Below are 11,445 nucleotides of genomic sequence, written 5' to 3' on the forward strand. Positions count from 1 at the left end.
GATCTAACCAATGACTGGGCTACAGTAGGGTTCAGTCCTTATTCCCTATATAAGGCACTGCTTTTAACCAGGGCCCATAGTAGTGTACTACTGTACAGTATACAGTATAGGGAATAGGGTGCCACTTGGGCTGCATAGCCCATGTTTACCTCCCAACAATGTGTTACTGTTGATTAAAACCATGTTTACCTACCTCCCTAACAATGTGTTACTGTTGATTAAAACCATGTTTACCTACCTCCCTAACAATGTGTTACTGTTGATTTAACGACTGAGATAACATCTTGAGTTGCTACTTCACAGAGTTTGCAGCTTGATCGATTTAAGTGTGTATTGATGGCTGGGATGGAAAGAAACATTTAACATTTTCTTTAACATTTCCTCCCTGCAGAAACGGCTGAGAACATTGGCTATTCCTGTAAGCTGCTTGACGACAACATGCAGATCCATTATGGGGAGGATATCAAGTAGGTTTTAAGATATTAGAGAAGTTTGGGTCTATGGGTCCCAGTGCTTGATGGGACTCATCGGTGTGTAGCTGTAATGGCTACTGCTGTATTTACAGAGTTACGTTACGATAAAAAAACGGTTATAGAGATTGTAGTTGAGTGTAAGATGTAGTTCTGATGTTTTTGACGGCCTTGTGTGTGTGTGTGATAGTGAGAAGCTGCGAATCAGACAGACAAACCGGAGGGACCAACTGCCTGCGTTGGGTCGAACCAGGAAGAAGGTGCCGGACCCGTTCTTCCCCGAGTCTGGCAGGAACGCACTCATCATTACTGGAGGCTGGCTGGTGAGTGGAGACTACTGCTAGTTACTGTTGCTGTTCAACTTTTAAATGATCCTTAAAAAGCGTACAGTTGACTCAGCCTAATACTTAAAAAAAAAAAAATGTTGTGTCAAGTTTTTCTTTTGTGAACAATATAAAGTATATTATTCTTCTAAAGACTAAATAGGCACGTCTGTCTTTCTCTTCACAGAACGAGATCTTATACGAGAAAAAGAAGAAGCGCCGCCGCCTTCGCTTGAAGCGGCTTGGAAGGAGACCCGCCTCTGCCACGCCCCAGGACACCACCCAGCCAATCGACGACTGGGAGAAGGAGACTCGTCAGGTGGACTTTGTGAACATGGCGTGCGAGTGCGAGGCGGTCATCTGCTGCCGGGTCACGCCCAAGCAGAAGGCCAACGTGGTCAGCCTAGTGAAGAGATATAAGAAGGCCGTGACGCTGTCCATCGGAGACGGAGCCAACGACGTCAACATGATCAAGAGTACGGGAGGATATTGATTTACTGTTTTAAATTATTCATTATTTGTTAGCAGTTGTTATAGCAGAATTTTTGTTTGTTTTCACCACAAAGCCTTGAAACGAATACTATTATTGATAGCCATTACTCTCTGATTCCATGTAGTTTTATAGCAGTGTTATGTAGTATCTACTAACACTTTGCTAGCTCCTCACCTCTTCAGCTGTTGGAGACTAATTCTCTGTTTCTGTTTCTCTTCCCCCCCCCCCTCACCTTCTCTTGCTCCAGCTGCAGACATCGGTGTGGGTATATCCGGTCAGGAGGGCATGCAGGCGGTGATGTCCAGTGACTATGCCTTGGCTCAGTTCCGCTACCTGGAGCGTCTCCTGCTGGTGCACGGCCGCTGGTCCTACATCCGCATGTGCAAGTTCCTCCGCTTCTTCTTCTTCAAGAACTTTGCCTTCACCCTGGTCCACTTCTGGTACTCCTTCTTCAGCGGGTTCTCAGCTCAGGTGAGGGAATGTTCTAGAGGTAGGGCGCGTCCCAAACTGGCACCCCATTCTCTAAATAGTGCACTACTTTTGACTGGAGCCCTACGTGAACTAGGGTACCATTTTAGAAACCCAGCAGTAGTCACACCACTTATCTAGATTAACTTCAAAACCCCCCCCCCAAATTTTTTTTTTTTTACTTTTTTTGTACCGTATACTATGGTAAAGATGATTTGATCCTAAATGTGGACATGTATTTGATGATAGAGGAATACATGATTGTGTGATTTTATAACTTTATCATACCCACTCCAGATTGCCTATGAAGATTGGTTCATCACCTTGTACAATGTGATGTACAGCTCTCTTCCTGTCCTGCTGGTTGGATTGTTAGATCAGGTAAGTTATTATAGCAGCTACATGGAGAATGTTTGCGTTGTCCTTTTTGGAAAATATCCATAATATATCAAAATCTAATTTGTATTCGTCACATGCTTCGTAAACAACAGTGAAATGCTTACTTACAGTGACCTCTGAACTTTGACCTCTAGCATCACCAACAATGCAGAGAGAAAGAAAATAGAGAAATAATAACAAGCAATAATAAATACACAATGAGTAATGATGACTTGGCTATATATATATACGGGGGCGCCAGTTGTCAGGTCCCTCTCAAATGCCAGCTGGACGAGCTGGGCTTTTTTTCGTTTGACGTAACATGCTCTGTGTTCAGTCTGTGTTCACTGAATAATACGTTCTTCAGGGTGGAGAATGAATTTTCGCACATTTGCTGTAGATGCCCCAACGTTATTCAGTGCGCAGCTACTACCTAGCCTACTATTAGCTGTATCTGTCTGCAAAAGTGGAAAAAAACCCACGCTGGGATCCAATGAGTTTCCTAAACAAGGTAATGAAGGTGGTACCTTATGACTTCGGTGCCCAATCAGAATGCATCTTTGGATTTTAGATATTACATTATTATATCCCTCACCCCTCCTCTGATCAAGAGTTAACACCCGGCATATAGCCTCTGTCCCGGTCTGTGCTACTGGCAGTCCCGGCAGCGCTACATTGGCAAAACCGGGCAGGGTAATTCATATACCATTTTGTTATGTTTATGGGGGAACAAAACTGTGGGGAGGGGGCACAAATTCTATCTGGGGGCGGTCCATACCCGGCTTTGCCACCCCGTAGCGTAGTGCCGGCTCTGCCGTGGGGGCAATACCCTTTTTTAATCCGCAACAAGTCCGTTTGGTGGAAACACCACTGATGGGAACATGCGCATATTTTCTTTATGCAGATTTTTGAATATTCGCAGGAAATTCTGTCACCAATTGGATGGAAACCTAGCTAATGACTATGCAATCAGGGAAGCATAAAGATGCAGCAAGAAAGGAAATCAGCCCCAGTGGATTTTTTTTTTTACATCAATCTTACGCAAGGCATCTAGCAGATCACAAGTAGAAAGTTGTTGAAATGAAAACAAATATTCACTAGAAGTTGACTGATCTTCCATCGAGCCAACTAGAGGCTGGGAGACTAACTGACCAGGGTCAATTAAACCTCTATCTTTCAAATAAAAACATTCTGCAGAGATTCTGTTAATCAGCATTTTATCTCATTTAGACACAACTTGCTTAGTCAGGGAAGGAGAGGAATTTCCACGTTTCAGTGCATTAACTGTTTTCCAAAATTAGACAGCTCACCAGCAGAGTCCGAGGTGGAACTTAGAAATTAGCTTTATTTAGCTTTCTTGAGGAAGTACATCTATTTCGCAATTGCCTGAAAAGCTGCCAATCAGCTACAGTCAGTTTTTTTCTAGCCTTGGTCCAGGCCTGATTTCACATCATTTGTTCAATCTTTAACTCTAAGGCGTTTTAAAGGGTGCGTGTTCATCTGCCAGAGGATATAAAATAGATGAGAAAAGGTCTAGCTAGAGCCAATTCAGGTTCTGGCATGAAGCTGATAGAGATTTAAAGAAATGTAGTTATTGTGATCGAGATGTAGTTGTCCCTGATTGCACTGACTTTGCTCACAGCTGCTTGTTTGAAGAAGTGTACTTACTGTGCTCAAGATGTGGTTGTCCCACTGGCTATCCTAAGTTGAACGCACCAATTTTGTAAGTCGTCTCTGGATAAGAGCGTCTGCTAAATGACTTAAATGTAAATTAATCACACTTTATGCATCCCAAATGGCACCCTATTCCCTACATAGTGCACTACTTTTGGCCAGAGCCTTACGGGGTATAGGGTGCCATTTGGGATGAAGACCCTGTCTGACTGGACCATTGTTGTTCAGTGGGGTCCTCAAGTATCTTGTTGATTTCATATTCCTCTTCTTATCAGCTCTCTTCACTAGCTATTCACAAGAAAATGACTTAAATGTAAAAATAGAGGAAAGTTCCGAGCAATACAAATCATTAATAAATAAATAGATAAACACCTGGAGTGTTTGTAAATTGTATGATTATACGAGGGTCGAGGTTTTTCTGTTTGGAATCTCTTAATACATGCAATAGGACAGTGATGTCGTTAGCAAAGACACCACTCCATAAGTACTTGTGGGGGGCTATTTAGTTCAATCGATAAGGGTTTTGCTGTCTTTCTTTCAAGCAGATGCTCTTATCCAGAGCATTAAAATAGGTGCATACTATAGCCAGTGGGAAAAAACAGTAATCAGTGTAGGTTTGGCGATTTTAGTTGAGTCAGGTTAGTCAAGACAAAATATTTTTTAAATGATTAGAGGCTGGGGTGAGCCAATCCAGGTTAGAATCTACTAAAGTAACCACACTGAACCAAAATATAAACGCAAGGTGTTGGTCCCATGTTTCATGAGCTGAAATAAAATATCCCTGACATTTTCCTTATGCACAAAAAGCTTATTTCTCTAAAATGTTGTGCGTAAATGTGTTTATTTCCCTGTTAGTGAGCATTTCTCCTTTGCCAAGATAATCCATCCACCTGACAGGTGTGGCATATCAAGAAGCTGATTAAACAGCACGATACTTACACAGGTGCACCTTGTGCTGGGGACAATAAAAGGCCACTCTAAAATGTGCCGTTTTGTCACATGCTGACTGCAGGAATGTCCACCAGAGCTGTTGCCAGAGATTTTAATATTATTTTCTCTACAAACGTTGTTTTAGAGAATTTGGCAGTATGTTCAACCGGCCTCAGAACTGCAGACCACGTCACGTGTATGGTGTTGTGTGGGTGAGCGGTTTGCTGATGTCAACGTTGTGAACGGAGTGCCCCATGGTGGCGGTGGGGTTATGGTATGGGCAGGCATAAGCTACGGACAACGAACTCAGTTGCATTTTATCGATGGCAATTTGAATGCACAGAGATACCATGACGAGATCCTGAGGCCCATTGTCGTGCCATTCATCCTCCGCCATCACCTCATGTTTCAGCATGATAATGCATGGCCCCATGTCGCAAGGATCTGTACACAATTCCTGGAAGCATGAAAATGTCCCAGTTCTTCCATGGCCTGCGTACTCACCAGACATGTTACCCGTTGAGCATGTTTGGGATGTTCTGGATCGACCTGTACGACAGCGTGTTCCAGTTCCCACCAATATCCACCAACTTAACACAGCCATTGAAGAGGAGTGGGACAACATTCCACAGGCCACAATCAACAGCCTGATCAACTCTATGCGAAGGAGAAGTATCGTGCTGCATGAGGCAAATGGTGGTCACGCCAGATACTGACTGGTTTCTTTTTTTTATACACGCCCCTACCTTTTTTTAAGGTATCTGTGACCAACAGATTCCCAGTCATGTGAAATCCATAGATTAGGGCCTAATGAATTTATTTCAATTGACTGATTTCCTTATATGAACTGTAACTTACTAAAATTGTTGCATGTTGTGTTTATTTTTGTTTAGAATAATTCCGATGACAGAAAATGTTTTAAATATTCAGAAATAGTATCAACAGCATCAGGGGGGAGCGGTAAATCTCTGCTACAAACAAATAACATATTTTGGCATTAGGACACACCTATAAACAAACACTCAAACTGTTTGGGGATAGCGACACTCATAGACCAGTCGATTTCACATATACTCCTCCCCCCTTTTTCAGCCTATCACACCTGAAGATGTTGTAATCAGCAATGTCAATGTCCTTCTCTATGAGAACCAGAATATCAGGGCTCGTATCATGTAAGTCGCTCTGGATAAGAGCGTCTGCTAAATGACGTAAATGTAAATGCAGCCAGACATGAAGAAGGTCCATCTTTGACATCACGCTTCGCACGTTTACGTGCAACAGCCCAAGCCCTCTACGTGATTTGAATACCGAGTGGTCTCCATGTATGTGGAATTCACAATAGAACTAATTGCACTTGAGTTAACCACTAGCTGCTGGGTTGACTGAGGGATTGCCGGGTTGACGGAAGGGATTTCTGGGTTTTACATTTTAGTCATTTAGCAGACGCTCTTATCCAGAGCGACTTACAGTTAGTGAGTGCATACATTTTTATGTTTTATACTGGAATCGAACCCACAACCCTGGCGTTGCAAATGCCATGCTCTACCAACTGAGCTACATCCCTGCCGGCCATTCCCTCCCCTACCCTGGACGAAACTGGGCCAATTGTGCGCCGCCCCATGGGTCTCCCGGTCGCGGCCGGCTACGACAGAGCCTGGATTCGAACCAGGATCTCTAGTGGCACAGCTAGCACTGCGATGCAGTGCCTTACACCACTGCGCCACTCGGGAGGACTTTGATTGGGTTGACAGAGGAACATAAATGAGGGGACTTACATTGGCCGCACTTCTACGGGACATAACATGCTTTCCATGTCCTCTGTTGCTAATTATGACAGGGAGAACTGGAGCACTAACCGACCTGGACAGTCAGTCTCTGAAACAGTTTACGATGTTGCTGGAAATAATCCTGGAACCCTTGTGGTTAGGGTCAATCCCGTCTCTTTAAAAAAAAATAAGTGCTGGTTGCTTCCACAGCAAATCAAAGTTGTCACAAAGGAGCTTATGTTTTGAATTATGAACATTTTAAATGAAAACCCCTCATTTGTTTTATCACTGTCTCGTTGAGATCATATGGCACATCAATATTAAGATCATACAGTGGTTCCCAAACTTGTGGTCGGGATACTGTATGGGATCCCCGTGGGCCCCTTGAGAAAATATTTGATCTTATTAGCAAACAAATTCAGAACTTATTTATCTTCAAATGGGTATAGAATAAAACCACTTATTGCCAACAAAGGATCTCTTACACTAATAAAATGTGCTTTCATGTCATTATTATGTTTTGGGACAGCCTGCAGGTCATAAAATGTAGTGAATATGAACACACAGCCTTAACTAGCGAATATCATTTGTCCAAGTGGGGTCCCCTGCGTTTGTGTCAATTTGGGATCATGTGCAGTAAAAGTTTGGGAAGCCCTGAGCTAATATGTAATTTCTATTTCCTGTTTCCTTGAAGGACGTGAACGACAAGCTGAGTCTAAAGTTCCCCAAGTTATACCTCCCTGGTCAGCAGGGGGCGCTGTTCAACTATAAGAACTTCTTCATCAGTCTGTTCCACGGCATCTTCACCTCTCTGGTGATCTTCTTCATCCCGTTCGGGGCGTTCCTCCAGACCATGGGGCAGGACGGAGAGGCACCCTCAGACTACCAGTCCCTCGCTGTGGTCATGGCCTCCTCTCTCATCTTCACCGTCAACCTGCAGGTAGCCGACTTAGATTTACTGATTCATTGATTGGTGGATGGATTGATTGATTTACGTTTATTGTCCGTCAAAAAGGGAGATTCTTTCCACAGCTCACAAGTTACATGTAGACACAATACACATATAATCACTACAAGAAACAAACTCTTGTGTGTTTTCAGAAATATGTTGAGCTCAAATAAAAAAGCTATGAGGCCATTTATACAGCAAGTGCTGTTTCCTCCTACAGTGTTCGAATGGATGATGTAATTTTCGGTCTCTTCTACTTTCTCTCCCAGATATCTCTGGAGACGTCGTACTGGACCTTTGTGAACTGCTTCGCTGTCCTCTGCAGTATAGCCATATACTTCGGGATTATGTTCGATATCCACAGTGCAGGAATTCACGTCATCTTCCCCTCAACCTTCACCTTCACCGGTGAGTTCTGCCTCCTCAGATCTGGGTCCTGTTCATAAGGAATCAAACGGATGAAAACGGACTAAAACAGTGAGAGACTACCTGGACTTGTCCAATAAGAGCAGCTCATATTCGTTTTGCTTTGTAACTTGTAAAAAAGTTTTCCGTTGTATGCCCTAATGAATACTACCCTGGGTCGTGTTCATTAGGGCACACAGACTATAGCAAAACGTTTCACAATGGAGAACAAATGTTTCTTATTGGACAAGTTTAGGTATTACCTCCCTAATTCTGTCAGTTTTCTTCCAGTTTGCACCTTATGAACATGACCCTGGCCATATGGCTCTTGTCACAGAGGGTGACGATGATGAGTAATCACTGAGCATTTATAACCCAGCGTATGTTGTGTTTTTCCCGCGTGTGTCAGGAGTAGCCCCTAACGCACTCAGACAGACCTATCTGTGGCTGACCATCATCCTGACTGTGGGGATCAGCTTGCTACCCGTCATCTTCATCCAGTTCCTCTACAAAACCATATGGCCATCTGTTGGAGACAAAGTAAGGCCTGGCTAACCCTAACCCTAACCCGAAAAGGACTTTACTCGTAATGTGTTGATATCTGTAACATTTCGGCATGACATGGCCGTGGTAAGGCCGTGGTAAAGCTCATTGCCACTGCAATATTTGGAGAGATTTTTTTTGTATCAGAGATCAGTGGATTTTGCGGCGATTTAAACGGGGCACCAAATCTGGCGAACCACATCCTGTCTGAAGTGCTCTTGAATGAAACCCACCACACGTCCATATTTTAAACTTGTTTATGAACGATTTATGAACGATTTTATGAATAATTGTTTCCCGCCGCAGGTCCAGAGGAACAGGAAGACGTACGAGGAACAGGAACAGGAAGAGGAGAAGAAACCTGAACCTTTCCAGCGCGGCAGACAGTCCCGCCGCTCGGCCTACGCCTTTTCTCACTCCCGGGGTTACGCCGACCTCATCGCGTCAGGCCGCAGCATCCGACGACGGCCTGCCATAGCTCGCCCCGACCCCAGGGACAGCGTCAGAGAGGTCCCTCAGGCTGAGAACATGTGAGGGGGGGGGGGCTCACCGGCCTGGCACTAGCCTGGTCCCAGATCTGTTTGTGCGGTCTTGCCTACTCCTATGGTCATTGTCACGCATGACAATCATAGAATTACATATAGAATCAATAGGTATAAAACGAATAGATGTAGAATGACCTTATCTCTATGGTGACAATGACCGTAAGAGTTGGCCTGGCAGCACAAACAGATCTGGGACCAGGCTAGCCTGTCCTGTCCCTATGCATCTGGAACTGAGAAACATATCACTGGGCCTCATCTCACCGACCTGGCATGGTCTGACTCTCTATGCAAAGAATCTTCCATCCAAAAGCTCACCGAAGCCCTACTATTGGGGTTAATGTTATAACGGTTTATTGTGTAACAAACAATGTTTATCTCAGGATTTTTAAAAGCCTTATTTTAGTTTCCCTCTCCTGGATGGTTGCAGCATAGCTCGTCATCACTGGGTACTCCTGACATACCTTGGCCTGTATTCATGAAGCCTCAGAGTGGGAGTGCTGATCTAGGACCAGGTCCCCCCCCCCACCCCCCCGTACATGTAATCTTATTCATATGATCAAAAAGGGAAAATGTATGTTAGAGCAGCACTTTGTGAATACGGGCCCTGGAGTATTCGGTTTGGCTATGTAGCCTATCGCGGTGTAAAGTAATGCTATCTATTACAAGGATTGCACTGCCTCTGGATCTTGGGAGTTGGCCTTATAAACTGTCTTAATTTAATATATTGTGAATATTATTGCTGGTTTATATTTTACTTTACTGGATCAGTTGTTAAATGCATACTTGCAGTCAGAAGGGTGTCATAATCATGTTTTTTTCTTTTTTTATGCAGAAGAATTTCAGCTTAATTTTTTTTGTTGGCTTGTAAGGAAGCTCATAAGTGCTGGATTCTAACTAGATTATATATGTTTTCAACAGCTTTTATTTTTATTTTATGGTGTCTTTACTGCTGTAAGTCATTTGACACACTTCATATGGACATGAATTTATTGTATACATGCTTTTAAAGCTGAACCAGTTGTTTACATCGATTCCCATAGAACCCTGCTGCACCTCTGGACTGCTTGTTGTCATTTGACCTGTTTTACCTGAGCCAAATTCCCCCTTTTCATATCATAACCGGATGCAAGTAGCATCTAGTATTCTCAAATGTCAGTAGTCAGCCATAACTCTCTCTAATTTATCAATGAAGTATGAATGGAATTGGTGATTTGCAATATTTTCCATTAATGCTGTCTCTTTCTCTGACATTCCAAACCATTTCATATTCGGACCATAGAAATAGAAGGAACTATTCTAAAATAGAACTCCATTCTAGTTCTGTGATTCTGACAGGGGCCGTCTCAGTCTGCAAGGATGCAGCCATTTGGATTGAGACTCAGCCATGGTTATTGGCCAAATGCATGATTTCCTTGATCAGCCTCGTATCAATATGACCCGTCAACTGAAACAATACTCTTGTTGTGTCCCACATGACACTTTAATCCCTATGTAGTGTTCTACGTTGGACCAGGGCTCTGGTAAAAACACAACCTCTGTTTATTCTGTTGCATACTTGTGTTTCTCTGTGTACAAAGTAACATATCTACACAAATCTTTAAAATAGTTAGAAAGTCAATTTGGTGTACAGCAACAGATCCATTGGGAAACTCTTAACACTACTGTTTTTAAAACTTGTTTTTAGCATATTATGTAAAACCCTTTTGTAAAATGACTTTGAATAAAGACTACCGATACAGAGAAGCTGCTTTCGGTCTCAAGTTGTAGACGGAAAATAAAAGGTTTCTGCCTATCAAATAAAATAAAATAAAATGTTATTTGCCACATGCACCGAATACAACAGGTGTAGACATTACAGTGAAATGCTTACTTACAAGCCCTTAACCAGCAATGCAGTTTTAAAAAAGTGAAAATAAAGTGTTAAGTAAAAAATAAAAGCAAATAATTAAAGCGCAGCAGTAAAATAAAATAACAGTAGGGAGGCTATATACAGGGGGTACCGGTACAGAGTCAATGTGCGGGGGCACCGGTTAGTCGAGGTAATTGAGGTAATATGTACATGTGGGTAGAGTTAAAGTGACTATGCATAAATAATTAACAGAGTAGCAGCAGCGTAAAAGAAGGGGGTGGGGTGGCAGTGCAAATAGTCCGGGTAGCCATGATTAGCTGTTCAGGTGTCTTATGGCTTGGGGGTACTGCGGTCACTGTTTTGCTGTTCTCCATGTTTTTTGGTTTTTTTCATATGACAATGACATTATTGTTCAGTGGTGGGTGGAGAAGGCTACTCCACCCACACACACATATACCCGTTTAAAAAAATAAAAAATAAAGTTTTATACATCACTAACCCCAGCACTGGGACATGTGCTCCACCTGCAGCCCTAGAACTGGATTGATTACCTTTATGAATATCCACTTGCCACAACCAAGATGGCTGCCAGCGCGAGACGTTAGTGTTTACTGCAGTAATATCGATTGACGGCAACGCCAAAAGCTGTCGC

General features: G+C 43.1%; 1 protein-coding gene across 1 annotated transcript in view; it reads left to right on the plus strand.

The window, feature by feature from the left end:
• The window catches only part of LOC121581915 (phospholipid-transporting ATPase IC-like), a 43,811-nt gene extending 33,124 nt beyond the window's left edge, over positions 1–10,687 (plus strand). Inside the window, exons 20-28 of the mRNA XM_041897318.2 lie at positions 392–467; positions 661–793; positions 981–1,269; positions 1,534–1,757; positions 2,052–2,135; positions 7,197–7,442; positions 7,721–7,859; positions 8,266–8,396; positions 8,706–10,687. Coding sequence (XP_041753252.2) covers positions 392–467; positions 661–793; positions 981–1,269; positions 1,534–1,757; positions 2,052–2,135; positions 7,197–7,442; positions 7,721–7,859; positions 8,266–8,396; positions 8,706–8,933 — 1,550 coding nt within the window. The 3' untranslated portion in view covers positions 8,934–10,687. The remainder of the gene's footprint in view (positions 1–391; positions 468–660; positions 794–980; positions 1,270–1,533; positions 1,758–2,051; positions 2,136–7,196; positions 7,443–7,720; positions 7,860–8,265; positions 8,397–8,705) is intronic.
• The last annotated feature ends 758 nt before the right edge of the window (positions 10,688–11,445 follow it).

Source organism: Coregonus clupeaformis, chromosome 15, assembly GCF_020615455.1.
Source record: "Coregonus clupeaformis isolate EN_2021a chromosome 15, ASM2061545v1, whole genome shotgun sequence".
Classification (NCBI taxonomy): Eukaryota; Metazoa; Chordata; class Actinopteri; order Salmoniformes; family Salmonidae; genus Coregonus; species Coregonus clupeaformis.